This window comes from Momordica charantia (genome assembly GCF_013281855.1).
Source record: "Momordica charantia cultivar OHB3-1 chromosome 9 unlocalized genomic scaffold, Mcharantia_2.0 BLBB01000009.1, whole genome shotgun sequence".
Lineage (NCBI taxonomy): Eukaryota > Viridiplantae > Streptophyta > Magnoliopsida > Cucurbitales > Cucurbitaceae > Momordica > Momordica charantia.
Genome location: NW_028275167.1, coordinates 2867270 through 2884550, shown reverse-complemented (window position 1 = coordinate 2884550; position 17281 = coordinate 2867270). Strand labels below are relative to the sequence as shown.

General features: G+C 32.2%; 3 protein-coding genes and 1 non-coding gene across 4 annotated transcripts; 2 read left to right on the top strand and 2 right to left on the bottom strand.

Moving 5' to 3' along the window:
• Nucleotides 1–965: 965 nt before the first annotated feature.
• Nucleotides 966–3879, top strand: LOC111019607 (putative 2-oxoglutarate-dependent dioxygenase AOP1). The gene is made up of 3 exons (XM_022296003.2): nt 966–1417; nt 2489–2813; nt 3484–3879. The coding sequence occupies exons 1-3, from the start codon at nt 978–980 to the stop codon at nt 3724–3726; spliced, it is 1008 nt and encodes a 335-aa protein (XP_022151695.1). The 5' UTR covers nt 966–977; the 3' UTR covers nt 3727–3879.
• A 1098-nt stretch (nt 3880–4977) lies between these two features.
• LOC111015077 (putative 2-oxoglutarate-dependent dioxygenase AOP1) lies at nt 4978–6983 on the top strand. The gene is made up of 2 exons (XM_022289995.2): nt 4978–5467; nt 6332–6983. Exons 1-2 carry the CDS (start codon nt 5094–5096, stop codon nt 6912–6914), a joined length of 957 nt encoding a protein of 318 aa, XP_022145687.1. The 5' UTR covers nt 4978–5093; the 3' UTR covers nt 6915–6983.
• A 1610-nt stretch (nt 6984–8593) lies between these two features.
• On the bottom strand, nt 8594–8665 carry TRNAD-GUC (transfer RNA aspartic acid (anticodon GUC)). Its single transcript has one exon. It is a non-coding gene; the product is annotated as a tRNA-Asp (tRNA).
• A 3243-nt stretch (nt 8666–11908) lies between these two features.
• Nucleotides 11909–14031, bottom strand: LOC111014979 (gibberellin 3-beta-dioxygenase 1). Its single transcript, XM_022289867.2, has 2 exons — nt 13193–14031; nt 11909–12987 (listed from the first exon to the last, which is right to left on the bottom strand). Exons 1-2 carry the CDS (start codon nt 13837–13839, stop codon nt 12357–12359), a joined length of 1278 nt encoding a protein of 425 aa, XP_022145559.1. The 5' UTR covers nt 13840–14031; the 3' UTR covers nt 11909–12356.
• Between the last annotated feature and the right edge of the window lie 3250 nt (nt 14032–17281).

The following is a 17281-nucleotide window of genomic DNA, read 5'->3' as shown; positions in this document are numbered from 1 at the left end:
ATATAGATATATACACATATGTATATATATACGGGTTAAGTTGACCATTTAAATTGTCTAGACATTTGTTACAAAGATAAAGAAAAATTAGTTCATTAAATATCTATTTACCTATTTTCAAATATTAAACTAATTAGATTAGTAGTTAAATGCCAAATTTTCATTTCATGATAATTTTTATGTCGAGGGCTTAAAAGAATTTTTTTCTAAAAATGGTTGAAAAATTAATATAAAAAATCTGAAAAGTTATTAAATGTGAAATGAAATATATATGTAATAATTTCATTGAAAGCTAAATGAAACAAGGTTAAATAGAACATTTAATTGTTACGGCATTTTGTTTTTTAAATTTTTTTGTCTTTAAAAATTATGTTTCTTTGCTCACAATTTACAATTTCTTTAATATGTTTGCACTTTTATTAAAAACACATCTGTACTCTCAGCTAAAATTAAAAAATAAAAACAAACTTTTATATATTTTTTTTTATAGTTTTCAAAATTTGGTCTAGATTTTGGAAGTATTTTTAAAAAGTAGATGCACAACAATAGATTAAAGAATACATAGGTAAAAGTAATGTTTACAATGTTTACCAGCTTAATTTTCAATTTTATCTCTAAATTTTTTAGTTCTACAACGACTTCCTAATAATAGTGTCGGTGGTTGTGTCAAACGTCTTGTTGCCGGTAAAACTTTATTGTGATACCTATGAGACTTTAATTAACAATGTTTTTTTGTTCATCGCTAAAGATCATATATTTTTATAGAGTTAGGTGATTACGTAAACACAACTAGTTTGACTAATAAGCATTCTAGTTTAGCTTACTAATATTAACGACAAAGACTGAATAGAAGCATAATATAAAGTTCTGCGCCTTCAAAACTCGGAGACTAAAAAACACTGGTCATTTTCAATTTAACCCAAAAAATTAGACGTCATATTGAATTTAATGATTCTACATATATCAATCAACAGCATATGCTCTTTTATCATTTCTCACAAAAGCTTCATATTAAAACAAACAAAGCTCTAAAAAAAAAACCCTGTGGGATGATGAGCCGTGTGGGACTTCCGGTAATAAATTTGAGCGGTGACGATCTGAGACCGGGCGGCGAGCGTTGGAAAACGACGGGGAAGAAAGTCCGAGAAGCGGTGGAAGAGTACGGGTGTTTCATGGCGGAATACAACGGGGTTTCGCCGGAGCTCCGGGAGCAGGTTTTCAAGGCATTGGAACAACTGTTTGATCTTCCAGTTGAGAGGAAGATGAAGAACAAGTACGAGAAGCCCTTCAATGGCTACGTTGGCCAGCTTCGTACTCTCCCTCTCCATGAAAGCTTGGGCATTGATGATGCCACAACCTTCCATGGAGTTCATAGCTTCACTAATCTCATGTGGCCCTCTGGAAATCACCATTTTAGGTCACTTCTTTTCCTCTTCAAACTATGTTTTTTACTCAAACTTCGTGATTAGATTGAAAGTTAAAAGTTAAAATTGATTCGGGTAAAACTCGAAATTTCTTTTCCTTCTAATGATTTTTTTGGGCTTGGTATCACAAATAGATGGGTAGGGTAAGTCAAACTTACCATTTTAATTTGTAAATAATTGTTCAACCAATTATGATTGGTTACATACCTTAGAAATTAATTTCGGCACCAAATTTTGTAGGATGAGGACGTTGTCTAATGAGATTAGTTGAGTATAACGGACACTCATGAATATAAAAAAAGAAGAAAAGAAATGGGATTCTCAATTAGCTAGCTAGAATGGTTTTTCTATTCCTTTGAATATATTTTTAGCTTGCCAAGGGACTATATTATTTTTTGTGGGTGTTGACTTTTATGTTTGTGCTAAGTACTGTATATCTATTATTAATTTTTTTTGTTGGGACGTTCTAACATTTTTTGATATAAAATATTTTTGGGGTCCGTTTGGTAACATTCATGTTTCTTGTTTCTGCTCCTTTATTTTTACGGAAGAAAAATATATTGCATGGTTCTAATCTCTGAGAATTTAAGTATGATAAAATAATATTTTTATTTATATTTTGGAATAAATTGGAAATAAGAAAGAGAAACTTTGGTTGTTTCCAAAATTTTTATACAATTGTGAGAATGTTATAAAAAAAAAAAAGAGAAACAATAAACAAAGTTAATTATAAAATGCTTAGATTTCTTAACAAAATTGAAAATGAGAAAAAGAAACTGAATGTTTACCAAACCAGCCCTTAGTTGCTAACTATTAATAAAAATTTGACAGAGTTCTAAGTTTTTTGAAAACATAAAAAAATATTTATTTTCTATATTTCTCTCTCCTATTTGTTAAATATACAATTGTGGTAAGTAAAAGATACCAAAGTATTGTTATTTTAGTATCGAGATGTGTTTTGTAGTAGGTTTTTGGATGTTTTAATGATAATATTTTAGGTGATCTATGGATTGAATCTTTTTTGGTTAAAAATTCCCTTTAATTTGTTTCTTTTTTTCTTTCAGTGCAACTTTGCATTCATTTGCAAAGATAGCAGAAGCATTAGACAAAATGGTGACCAAAATGATATTTGAAAGCTATGGAGTGGAGAAGTACTACGATTCTCATGCTTCTTCCATTACTTACCTTCTTCGAGTGTTGAAAAACAAAGCTCCTCAATCTGAAAACCCTAGTTTGTGCCTTGTGGATCACACTGATAAGAGCTTCACCACCATGCTTTATCAAGATCATATCAATGGTTTGGAGGTCAAAACTAAAGATGGGCAGTGGATTAAAGTCGAGATATCCTCACCTTCAAACTTCATCGTCATTGCGGGCGATGCGTTCAAGGTCGAGTATATATATATGACTAACTTTACGTTAAAGTGGTCGTTTCAGACTCCGGAGATAGTTAAGACTCAAAGTATTAGAATGAAACTATAAAACTTAAGGGTCGGTTTTGGTAACGTTTCTTTTTTTTCTTTTTAAAGAAAGAGAAAAGCAAAACTATTTCTTCCCTTTCTTAATCATTCCCTCAAATTTTAAATTAAAAAATTCAAGGACAAAATGTACTTTTATTCTTGAGATTTGAATTAAGTGTCAATTCAATTCTTGAGGTTTCAAAATGGACATCTTTAAAGTTTTAAAATGGTTCTAAATGACCGTCCTTCAAGTTAATTGACCCATAGTCAATTAAGAAAGATGATATTGCCATTATTTGTTGAGTGGATTGTGATTATGTGGTAAAATATATTATTTTCAAATAAAGTAATCAAAATTATTATATATATATATAATATGTCTTAATAAAAATGAGAAATGAGAAAAAAGAAATCGTTACTATAGATTTATGTTCTTAAAAAATAAGAACAAGAAACATAAACGTTACGAAAAGAGTACATAAACTTAACACATACTATCCAACCACCTTTTTCAAAAAGTTTCAATTTGTCGAGTTACTTATTTTCCGAGAACAAAACCCTAATTTATATAGTGTGTGTTTTGGGTTTTGGTTGAAAAGGCTTGGAGCAATGGCAGGATAGAATCACCAACTCATAAAGTGATGACAAGAGGGAATGAAGACAGGTACTCTGTTGGAATGTTTGGATTCAGCAATGGAACTGTGGAAGTGCCAAAAGAGCTGGTTGATCAAAACCATCCATTGAAATATAAGCCTTTTAACCACATTGGATTGCTTCGATTCTTCCAATCTCAAGAAGGTTTCAACTCCAAATCTCCCCTCAAAGATTACTGTGCTCTCTAAAACCAAATCCATGTATATATTTTCAAGCTTTCCATTGCTGTTTCTGTGAACTTTTTTGTTGTTTGTTCTAATTTCTATGCTTTTGTTTAACAACTTGTCGTCAATCAGAACAACTCTAATAAACTTTAGTGTGTGTTCTTTTTCCTATGAACATATATATTCTCCGTCTCGATAATTACTTTCAAATCTTTGACTCTGAAGTTGGTGTGCTCTAGGCTATCGATGCGTGACATCTTGATTTTGCCCAATAATAACAATAGGAGTATGTTCAAATTTGGAGAAACTAAAAAATTATTATAACTAAACCTTATTCGCAATCGTATGTGTGTTGATTATTGAAAGTATATAAACATGTGAAAAAATAATCCGTAATGATGATTGAACTAAATGAAGGAAGAAAATTATATCAATATTCATGGGTTTCCATATGTAATATCATGAACATTGTTATGGTATCAGAGTCTAAACACTCAAATGAGCATTTGGTGCAAAAATAGGGTTCAGTCAAGATCGATGAGCAAAAAAAACCACGATCTTGAGAGGGCATATTAAGGAATCCCACATTGAAAAGATAAGGGTCCGTTTCGTAACGTTCCCATTTCTTGTTTTTCATTTATAATTTTCTTAAAAAATTTAAACATTTTACAGCTACCTATGTTTCTTGTTTCTCATTCTTGTAATTGTATTGAAATTTCGGAAATAACCAAAACAAGTTTCTTCTTTCTTGTTCCTATTTCCAATTTGTTTCAAAATATAAATAAAAAGATTGTTTTACCATACGTGAATTCATGGACGTTTGGGTCATGCAAGTCATTTTTCTTTATTAAAAATGAAGAAACAAAAACAAGAAATAGAAACATTATTTTAAGGGATCTAACAATTGTTTATAATAGATATGAACTATTATTTTTATTGCCAATTAATTTTAAGATGGATCTACATCAATATTAATAAATCATGAGATTAGCAAACTTACAAAGTTATTATCAAGAATAATTATGAGATCATTAACATTAAACGACATTAATGCATTCAAACAAAATACAATAATTATATTTTTGTTGTACAACTAGATCATTGTCTCCATTTATTTGTCTTCATATCCAACCAACTATATTCCATAGTATTTTACTACATACATTCCTGGCCTTTTCTGTTAAACGTGTTCTATCAAACAACTCCACGCATCAAACTTTATTAAAGTAAACCCAATAGAAATGAATCATGACATAACTATATCATTAACAAATGGACCCAAAAATGACATATAATTTCTTTCATTTCCTTCAAACTTTTTTGGTCCATTTTTTCCCTCTGATATAAGCTATCAAAAAGTAGGAAAGTTTAAGCAAGCAAAACTAGGTACAATGGGTACGCAAGCCAAATCTAAGATCCCGACAATCGAGTTATCGGAAGAAAAATTGAAAGTAGGAAGCGAAGAATGGGTGTTGATTGGTAAAGAGATACGAGTTGCTTTGGAAGAATTTGGTTGCTTTTTGGTGGTTTATGAAAAAGTTTCTTTGGAGCTCCATAACTCCATTTTTGAAGCAACAAAAGAGCTCTTCCATCTCCCAATTGAAACTAGGATCCAAAATACGAGTGAGAAGCCCTACCATGGCTATTTTGGGCGATACTCCTTTCTTCCTCTCTATGAATCCATGGCCGTGGATAATCCAACTTCTCTGCAAGCAATTCAAACTTTCACCAATCTCATGTGGCCTGCTGGAAACAAAACCTTCTGGTATTTTTTTCAATTTGGTTTTGAATCTACGAATATAGTTGCTATAGTTTGAATACTTGTCTTACGTTACAATATTTATGTTGCTAAGAAACCTAGAGTTCTTAAATCCTGATCATGGCCACTTACGTCCTACGGTTTGAACCTATTTCGTCCCAACCCTTTTAATTTTTCATTAGTCCCAATGGTTAAAAATAATTAAATTTGTTGTAACCTATTGTCTTAAATTTTTGGATTATTTGATACCAATAGTCATTAAGCCTTACTTGGTAACGATCCTGTTTCTTCATTTTTAATAAAGAAAAATGAATTGTACGGTTCCAACATCTATGAACTAAAGTATGATACTACACTATTCTTATTTATGTTTTGGAGCAAATGAAAAATGGGAATACGAAAAAAGAAACTTGTTTTGGTTGTTTCCAAAATTTCTATACAATTTTGGAAATGTTCCCAAAAAAAATAGAAACAAGAAATGTAGCTAGTTGCAAGATGCTTAGATTTCTTAAAGAAAATTGGAAACGAAAAACAGGAAATAGGAATGTTACCAAACGAGCCCTAAGTTAACCTATGATGGTTCATCTTTCCTTGACTTGTACCTAATCCATTGACTAACACAAAACCAATCAAATAAAAACATAAGTACCAAAATGACTAAATTGAAACTTTTTCAAAACACACAAACCAAATTGGAATTTGGAACTATGTCCAAAACTACAGGGATCAAGTTTTATTAGTGGAGAAAGTGAGTGTTCATGCCAATTTAAACCTAATTCAATTAGTTAAGACTTGTATCTTCAGTCAAAAGGTGAGAGTTCCCGACATACACCCTGCATGTTATTGAACTAAAAAACGTGAGTATTTTAGTGAAACAGTTCACGATTTCTCAACGTTGGTGGCGAAACTAGAGGAGACAGTTACAAGAATGGTGTTGGAAAGCTATGGAGTATCGAAGCAAGTGTGTGAGTCGAGCATTGAATCCACGACCCACCTTCTTCGGTGTTTCAAATACAGAGTGCCAAAGCAAGACGAAACCGATCTAGGTTTACACTCCCACACGGATCTCACATTTCTTTCCATACTTCATCAGCATCTCATTGGCGGCTTGCAAGTTAAATCACTTGACAACAACAACGACGGAGAATGGATCGATATCGACCCTGTCGGCCGCTCCTCGTTCATCGTCATGGCCGGCGATGCACTCATGGCATGGAGCAACGACAGGATTAGAGGCTGCAGGCACCGAGTGATGATGAGGGGGGATGAAACCAGATATTCACTTGGCCTATTTTCGTTCAAGAGTGGCACCATTAGTGTGCCTGAGGAGCTAGTCGAGGACAACCATCCCTTGAAATACAAGCCCTTTGATCACTTCGAGTTCCTTCGCTATGACAAAGCAAATGCTTCCCATAAAACTTGCTCTCGTATCAAAGACTATTGTGGCATATGATGTTTTTGATTAACAGCTTGCTAAAAATTTTAAATTTGTTTGATAATCATTTTGGTATGTGGTTGAAAATTAAGGTTGTAACTCTGTGTTATCTATTTTAGTAAAAAGTTTGAAAACTAAAAAAAAATAAATTTCAAAACCTTATTTTTGTTTTGATTTTTTGTTAGGTTTTCAAATGTGTATGTTTAAGAAATGTGAGAACCCAATTAAAAAAAATTGTGACGAAATAAGCATAATTTTCAAAAAACAGAAAATTTAAAATGAAATGATTATCAAATGGCCTCTCAGTAGGTGGTTTTTTCAGCCATATGTCATTATGTGCGTAATTAAAGGTCACCATAATGTATGTATCTAGTAGTATATGAAGGAGAAGTTACAGAAGTATTATGTGTCTGTCCGAAGTAATTATTGGACGTAAATTTAAAAATCTAATATTGTATGAAAGAGAAATGATAGTGTCCATTTTTCAAATAGTAGTTTGCATAAATATACATTCTAATCCTCCTAAGTATTTTTCTATAAAAAAAAAAAAAAAAAAAATTCCCAATGGCTTCCATCTTTTTCCCTCTTTAATAAACTAAGAAACTGCAAAGACTAATGACCAATGGGCCTTTTTGATAATTGAAAGGAAGGCCCAACAAGCTTTTGACCACTCTTGAAAAAAACAAAAGAAGTTGGGGTAGGCTAATTATTTGAGTGGTTATTTAGTTCTTAAGAGTTAGTTTTAGTAACATAATTATTAAAGTATAGCTTATTGCATCTCAGTTAATTAGTTTAATGGAGTCATTAACTTCAGTTACTGTTACATTAACTTTTGAAGACTTTATTGTCATCTTTATGCCCTTGTAAAAAGGCTATATAATTCACATATTTAACTTTCTTTTTATCATCTATCTTCATATAAATTCTACATAATTACCTTTAAATGCATGATATTACTTTATCCTAAAAAAAAAATGCATGATATCACTTAAGCAAGTATGCACGACAGAAGTTAGAAGAAAAACAAAAATAGTTTGAAATATGGAAAAATGTTATAAAATTTATAAAAGATATAATTTTAATTGAGAGCTTAAATATGACCATTCTCGTTAGTTTTGAAACGCTAATAATTAACGAATCACATTAGGGATTGAAAAGAAGGCTAACAAACTTTGGATCATTATAATATGATTTAGTTTCCTTAGGTAACTTATTTTTCAACTTCATTAATTAATTTAAATGAGTAATTTAACTTTAGTTTGATTATTCAAATTAATTTATTATATCCTAAAGGGTGCTGTGTGTATATATGCATGCATATATATATATATATAAAGTAAAGGCTATATAAATTCAACGTATTCCTAAAAAAAATAAAAAAATCTAACATGTTTAGCCTCCCTTCTATCATTTAGCTTTCAATAAATTATATCTAATTCTTTTAAATGTATGATATTAAAGAAGTGGAGTTTCTAAGTGTATGTATAATTAATAATAATAATAATAATAATAACTTTAGCTTTTATGCCTCAATTTAATGCTTTAAATTTTCTAAAGAAATGAAATATGGATTCATTTCAAAATAAATAGATATGTTAAAGTTTCACTAAAATACAAATAAGTCCGCTCTTCCTCAGAAATTTTCGTTTATAACCTTTCAAAACGCATCGTTTTGATAAATATTTAGTGGAAAAAAACGCCGTTGCCGGGGATCGAACCCGGGTCACCCGCGTGACAGGCGGGAATACTCACCACTATACTACAACGACTTCATGTGCACATTACACGTTTTTATTATTAATTCTTTAAAACTTAAAACAATGATTTTTTTTTACTTCATTTAAATAGATTTTTTTAATTGTTTTTTTTACCCAACGTGGGATGAGGATTAAGCCTCTAACCTTAGGGAATGGAATAAAGTGTCTTAATCGCTAAGCTAAGTTGAAAGGAATAAAATGTCTTAATCGCTAAGCTAAGTTGAAAGGTTAAAATTGTGATTCTTTACTACACTTGATTTATTAATGTTATTATTATATATAAAAGATTAAAAATCTTTGCACCTTGTTTATAATTTTTTCAGAAATCAATTTGTTTTTCCAAATAATAATAATAATAAAATAAGAGTCAAATATATAATTGTTTCTAAAATATTTACATTAACAACTTTGCTGACCACTATTAAATATATATCATCATGTCAACATTTTCTATCAAAATTTTCATGTCTATAGGTTAACTTTCAGAGCATCGCAAAAAGGTCATATAAAAAAATCATCAATATAGACTCAATATTATTTATTTTTAACTTATTTAAAATGGGTGTAATGTTTATATTTGTTACTTAAATATTTGTCATGAATTTTTTATTTCTATAATTTTTTTTTTTGGAAATAACTATCTACATCTACATTTTATCGATATTTTTATAAAATCGAGACATTGATATTTTCATCAACATTGATATTTGAAACCTTGCGTGAGATGTTACAAAATTTATTTCATTTGGGTATTATTAAAGTACGAAGTAACCACTACAAATTTTTACTTTCTTTGTGAGAAACTACCGAAGTTTCTTCCATGGTGTTTGTTTTCTAGTGAAGTTAAATTTTCAAATGTAAATTTCAATCAGATTATTATGCAATTAAAAATTAAAAGTAAAAGTAGAGTTGTAATTGGATGGAAATTACTTTTTAAGAAAAACTTGAAGATAATGAAAATCTTCCCAAGTGTTGTGATTATTATTATCTTCTCTCTTGTCTCCCACTTTCACAAGATGTTGGATTTGTACAAGTTTGTTACATGTATGCACTATATACACATATATCATCATTAGATTTGTCCAAATATTTCTACAATTTTTACGGATTGAGATAGATATAGTACAATATGAATAGATATCACTACACAAAATATATGAATATTAGAAAGTCCAAGACTTAGACTTTGATTCAAAGAATTCAAACATTATATTTCAACATGTCACACGTCACGTACTATAATTTCTTAGACATTTAAGATTTTTTGGTTTAGATAGGTATAGATTTGAAATAACTGTTGTGGAAGGCAACAAATTCCACTATCGAGATATCATGACCCGCAAGCACAATAAAAAGGGTCATTTAGCAGGACATTATTGTGATGTCTTGCCAAAACGATTTTGAGGATCAAACACATGGGTGATGCTTGATGACAAAAATAACATAAAAACAAAAAATAAAAAACTTCAATATGTGTACTATAATTTCTTTTATAATATTACCTAAAAAAATAAGAGAGAAAAATAATATTATTCCAACCATTGAATTTATACGCTAATAATAATAGGATTCGAAAATATTATTGTATAAATTAATTTTCTGTACACATATTAGATAGTAAATACATGACATAAGCTATTACAAAGATCAATAAATTTAAAATTTGAAATTTCTCATATTATTATCGATTACGTTATTTCAATCAATCAATCAAAAGGGGACCAATATTGACAAATACACAGTGCACATTATATTGTTGGTTAAATGCAATTGATTACTCTTTATACCTTGTTTAGACATTCATATATTTTGGGATTAGATTCCATAAAAAGGCTTTTAATTTTCAACACAATTAGCAAAAGAAAGTTATAAGATTTTTTTTTCTCTTTCTGAATGATTGTGGAATATAATACACCACTAATTGAAAGTCAATAATTAAAAAGTAGGTGAATACATACATATGTGTGTTTTATAATAATATATAATATAATTTAGACATCATTTAAATTAAGACTATAGATAGGCTACATGAATATTTATGTGATGTGATTGAAATAGACCGCTACAGGTACTAGCTTGCTGCGAGTTATATGTATATGTAACGTTTTTTTTTTAGTGTATGTAAAAGGTCTGCCTTTTTGGGTTTATTTTGGAAAAAAGAAAAAAAAAAGATTGTTGAAAGCTTTTGTGTATTAAACAAATTTAAACTCTCGACCAACTCTAATAAGTTAAATGCAACAACGCCTCTAAAATTCTTTATACGAAAACTAAACTTGTGCAATTCTTTTCTTTATCAGATCCAAATAATTAACATCAATTTAGAACTTATATTAATATTGTGATAATTTAATTTAATTTTTTTTTAAAAGAGTGATATGAATTAAGAGGGATTGGAGAGAGGAAAAAAAGGGGTAAAAATTGTCCCATCGAGAGACTGGCAATTGCAAAAGCCAAACTACCAACAAGCATGTGGTTGCAGTCTCTCACGGTACCAACCTCTTCCAACATCCTAAGGAAATTCATGCTGCTCTTTGTCTTCTCAAATGGTAAAAATGTTTAACCTTTCTACCCACAGTAATATTATAATTAACCACCAAATTCCGGATTCAAAATCGTTAATTTGTTTGGTTCGTAAAAAATACAAACAAAGATTCACACTGACTAGGAAAGGGGGTGATATCAAATAGTATAGAGATGAAAACAATTATATCTGTTGATTTGAGGTTCTTAGGTGAAATTAAAAGCAAAGTCGTGAGAATTATAACCAAAACTGACAATATCATATAATTGTAGAGATACTTGAAGATACTGTGGTACTTAACATAGTCTTGAAGATTTATGAAGCTTAAGTTTAGACAATTTATTTAAGAAAATCAATTCCGAGAATAAGGTATAGATGAGTACTATATATTAGAATTTAATTATAGTGGTGTCCAAATTAAAAGGTACTATAAGGGTATTATGGTGATTTAACCAGTTTGTCTTCATGTGTGTGTACACATGGACTAGCAATAATAATTAGTGGAAGTTAAACTAGAGTTTGATGTGGTTAATGATTGTGTTAATCATTTTCGAAAGCCTTTAAGCTGGCAATGATATTAAGCAAAGGTATTAAGGTGATTAAACATTGAAAAGAAGGAATCTTGATGCATCTAGTTATTTATGTGGCCAAATCAATAATTAACATATTGTATATTTTTAAAGAGATACACAGATTCATTATATAGTGTCCTTTTACTTTGGAAAATGAGAATTTTCAAAATAGGAATATATATATTTTATTTAAAGTTTTTTTTTTCTCCCACACCTATCTAATCCAAACTTGCACAACAAACAAAAACAAACAACATCACAACTATCACACACACACTCTCTGGATTTGATAATACTCACTACACCCACCACCCTCCTTTGATTTGACTCTCTGTTTAAAAAAAAAATCCCCTAAAAAACGCCTCCTTCCCCAAGTTGGCTTTATTACATTATATTCATATAGTTAGCCAAAATGGAGGAAGTTTCTTTTTTCTTTTCAATACAATAATACGTGGGGTTTGGAGATTCAAACCCACGACTTTTTGGTCAAAATATATATCTTAACAAGTTCAACTAGATTCAAATTGATTGAGATGGGAGAGGTTGAAGCTCAGTTTATTTTTAGTTTATTTTTTTAACTTTTAAGGGATAGGAGAAGGGAGGGGAAAGACTATCCTACAGTGACACTGCTGTGATCGTTGATGTCTAACAGACTAGTGAGAGGAGCACAAAGGCGAACAGAAGAGAGAGCGTCGTTGAAATGCTTCGCCTTGGTTCCGAGGTATTCGGACCAAGTGACTGGGCGGTAGAGAGGGGGCTGGGTTGGGCCCAATAGTTTCTTGAGCGGTGAGATTTCGGCGCTTTCCGGAGGCCCAAATACGTATGCCACGGATAGCCTTTTTCGGGTTCGGTTCACCACAGCTTGGTGGAGCACACTCGGGTACAACCCATTTGTCAAAATGTGGAGCAGGTCTCCCACATGGACCACCAGCCCACTAGGTACCGGCTCCACCGTCACCCACCGCTTCCCCTCCCGTAACACCTGCAACCCCCTGGTGTTGTTCTGGTACACCACCGTAAGGAGGCTGGTATCGGTATGGACCCCAAGACCCATGGCACGATCTGGATCCGGACATATCGGGTATGAGTTAAACTGGGTCACCGAGTGGCTCGCTTGAAAATCTCCATTCGGGCCAGCCCATTTCATATCCTCTCGGGTTATTCCGAGTTCCCCCAATGCCATCCAAATCAGCCTTCCACATAGACTCTTCATCTCTCTCTCATATTCTCTCATTGTATCACTACAAGACAATAAAAATAAAAATCAAAAAAATGAACCCAAAAAATTACAAATATATCTACTTATAGTGTTTCTATTTTAATACCAAAAACCATATCTTCCTTTTGTGGGCCATAGCTTGAGAAGTATTGTTTTTAAAAAATAAAATCAACATAGTTGAAATTAAGACATAAGTATTTAATGTAGAGAGTGAGATTAATTAATACCAGTATTCGGTGTAGTCATTGGGCCAAAGTTGGCGGAAGTGGTCGAGAGGGGAGCCGACGATGGTGAAGCCTTCAGACCACATGCGTTTGGGGAAGAAGGAGGAGATGCGGACGAGGCCGTAGCCAGTGACGCCATCGGGGGAGCGGGCAGCCTTGAGTTTGTGGTGGAGGGGTAAGGAGAAGAGGGAGTTAGCGGCAGACTCGAGGCGGTCGAGGAGGGAGGTGGAGATACCATGGTTAATGACTTGAAATGCCCCCCAGGTGCTGCATGCGTTAGCAACATGGTGGGCAACGTTGGAGAGAGAAAGGTCAATGAGGGGAACGGTGTCGAAGTCGGAGTCAGTATCGGCAAGGGAAGGGAAGGTAGCAGGTTGGATCCATGCATAGGAGTCAGGGAGCTCTTGGAAGGAGTCGAAGTCCAAGTTTTTATGAACAGGGATGTGAACAGGGTGAGATTTAAAAGCGTCTGTTATTTTCTTGGTTGTGGCCATGATGAGATTCGATGATCTCCCAATATTCGCAAAGGATTTCAAAAGAACAGGAAAGGGTGGAAAAGTGGTTATGGAAGAAGTATTTTGGAGGGGAAAGGGGCAAAAAAATATAGGATTTGTAATTTGTAAACAGGAAAGATAGAACATAAAGCACATGAATAGAATGATATGAAGTGAGTATTTATAGAGACGATGGAGAAGATACTGAAAACTTGTCCCAACATTCAACGCAGACACGTAAAACAATGAACAATTGGGAGGGAGAGAGAGGATGATGACAAGGTGGGTGAGACTAATATTTTGTTGGAAGGAGTGGTGGTTTTTTCACCAGTGTTGAGTGGTGTTGGGGAAGGAGAGTTAATGGAAGGGAGACAAGGAAAAGAAAGGGGAGTGAGTGTTTTGTATTGGACAATAGAAAGAACAAAATAGGAAAGGACCATATTGTCCTCTCCAAAACAACTATCTTTTTAACTCAACCACAAAAGAGATTTTTATTTTTTTTATTATATATGGAAAATACTTGGCCCTTTAACAGTAGAAGGAATATGTCCTTACCACCATTAAATATTTAACAACTAAATGGAAAATGCAAAAATAAATATCTTTATAAAAATCAATGATTTGTCAAGATCTGATCCTCATCGTTAAAGAGCTAAATATTTTCCTATATATATAAAAGAAAGAATAGCAGAAGAAATTAAAGGACATTTTTCTCCCTGGATGATTATGAATTAAAGGCACTTAATAAAATTTCCATCAAAACAAAACACTGCCCTTTTCTCCCATTCTCCATGTGCATCTGTCTTGTCTTCAAGTAGAAAACCATCTAAATCAAACATACCCCTCCCCCTTCCCCTCCTAAACCATACTCTCTCCAAACTACATGACAATACTTCTCTTTTCATTTGGACCAAACTACCCTTCCTCTCTTGTATTTCTCTTGGGGTCCACCCACAAGAAGCTCAACCTTCACACATGCCCTTGTATTATATATAATCTAAGAGCACAAGTTGATGAGGAGAATTTTGTCTCCACCACCATAAAAAAAACAACATAAAAAGAAAAAGAGGGAAAGATGAGTAAATTATGTAAGAAGGGGTATGATTTTTTTGCATATTTGTTTGTATGAACAAAAACTTTGTAGATTTAGGCATTAGCCATGAAAAGTAGTAAAAGTTTGTTTTGGTATTTAGTGGTTACATTTTTGGGGAAGAGAGAGAGAGAGAGTTGTATTTTTGTTTTTGTCTTGTTATTGAGACCAAGGTGGGGCTCCATTTATATACATCAAACTTTGTATCCTCTCTCCCTCCAATAGTCCTACCACATTTATTAGGGCTGTCTCCAAACTTCCTTTCCTTTTGCCTAACTTGATTTAAATCCAAATCTGGTTTTGAGAAAACATGTCTTAGAGTTGTTTTCTTTTAGTTTTGTTAATTTTGTTAATTTGTCTTAAAACTCCTTTCTCCTCAATAACAATTTCTCTTGTTTCCCACCATTCATAAACAAGCCCTCCCTATTTCTCTTGGTTTGTTTGTGGTCAAAATGGAAGGAAAAGAAGATGTTATGAGGACATTTGTTGTCATGCAATTCCATGGCCAACCCTCGTTGGGATGACCATAATAAATGGGACATATGCTCGTGAATCTTCCAACATAAATGCATTATATTATGGTCTTTTTACATGCATATGACTTTCACGTGGCCTAAACATGATGAGGTCGGCTCCTAATTAACATACCACAAAATAATGCCTTAGTTTTGCTGTCTCCAAATACATATATATCTAACATACTCACACATTTTATGTATATACTCAACTACGTATATGTATATGTATGTATTTATATGTATTGTTGGTGTGTGATTTTTATTGAGGTGACATATCAGTGAGTTGTCTAATGTGGGTTGTGCTAGTACTTGCAAGTAGATCCGAAGAACTAGTGTGATGGGAGCATTGAGAATTGAAGCTTTGCCACTATATTTGCTATCAAGATTCATGAAGTTCCATCTCACAACCAATTGGCAATGAAAGAAGTAATTCATGTCTACTACAAACCTTTGTTAAGTTGATTATCTTTTTCGATATGGGATCCTTAACATGCACCCTCAAGATCGTGACTCTTTTTACTCATCCATCTTGGTCGGATCCCATTTTTGGACCGGATGCTTGTTTGAGCGTTTTGGACAATTTTGATATCATATATATCAAGATTCATGAGGTTCCATCTCACGACCAATTGACAATGAGAGGAATAGTCCATGTCCATTATAAACATTTGTTAAGTCTCTTATTTGTTCAATGTTATATCTTTAATAGCTGCTGTACTCGTCATTCAATGAGTTTTTGAATATGTATTATAAGAATAATGTAGAAGGTGGGGATTGATGGTAATATCCAAAGTTTTGGAATTATATCTAGCTTTTTGTAGTTAGGGTTAATGATTTAGGTTAAGAATATTGAGTATATATGATATATAAAGAGGCCAAAAGATATGCTTTTGGTTTGGACCTTATTGGTCTCCATCATTTTCATTTTCAACAATATGCTCCATGCTATTCATTGAAGTTGACATTCTCCTTCATATTCATTCATTTTCCTTTCTTTTTCCTTTTTTGCCCATTTTTGGGGGTTTTTTTTAAATGTTTTTCTCTTCAAACTTAAGACCCAACAAATTAGATTTTCCTTTTAATTAGTTGAGGGAATAATTCTACTTGTTTCTTAATGTGTAGTAATGGAAGAAACAACATAAATAAGACAAAAATGGCATCTGAAAAATAATTTAAACTTTGGCCTTGACTTGTGACATAACTTATATGTTAAATAATAATATAAAATCAACAACAAGAAGCTAGCCTACCATATCATAGCCTCTCTATCTCTCTCTCTTCATCCTAGCTTATACGAATTCACCAAATTTCTATTGAAAAAGGACAATAATAGATGGCAAAAGAGAAAAAGAAAAATAGAAAAGAGAAAATATTAGTACAAACAAATTTGTGTAAATGCCTAAAAAAGAAGGGAAACCACACATCATAGTACAAATTTAATATTCCTTTTTCGGTAAAAAGTTCACAAATTTTCGGTAGATTTTACGTTACACATCTCAATTATGCTATTTTTATAAAATTTTAAATTTTCTACTACTTTTACAAATATCTGTTTATTTTATACTATTTGTATACACGCCTCTAAAAAATTCGGTAGAACGAACCGATGTCCATAATTGTCCCTTTCCCAATAATTACGATGAACGACCAAACATTTTATAAATAAAAAAACAATAGAGGCCAGAACGAACATAAAGGATAGTTACATGGTACAAAACAAACATGAAAAGGGAAAGCAAAGCATCACAAAAAAATCAAACATATGTGACATCTAACCATGCGTGGAAATGGTGGAACAATGCCAATCTAATCAATTAGTTCTTTTGATATCATTTTTATCTCAAAGACATTACAAAACCTAGCTACCAAGGTTCGTGTGTTGTCATGTTTATGGAAGAGGACAACTTGATCTACAAACCACAAGGTATAGGAGTAGAATGACACTTGTCGCGGTCGAGTTGGACCGTCCTATGTTAATATGTTGAGGTAA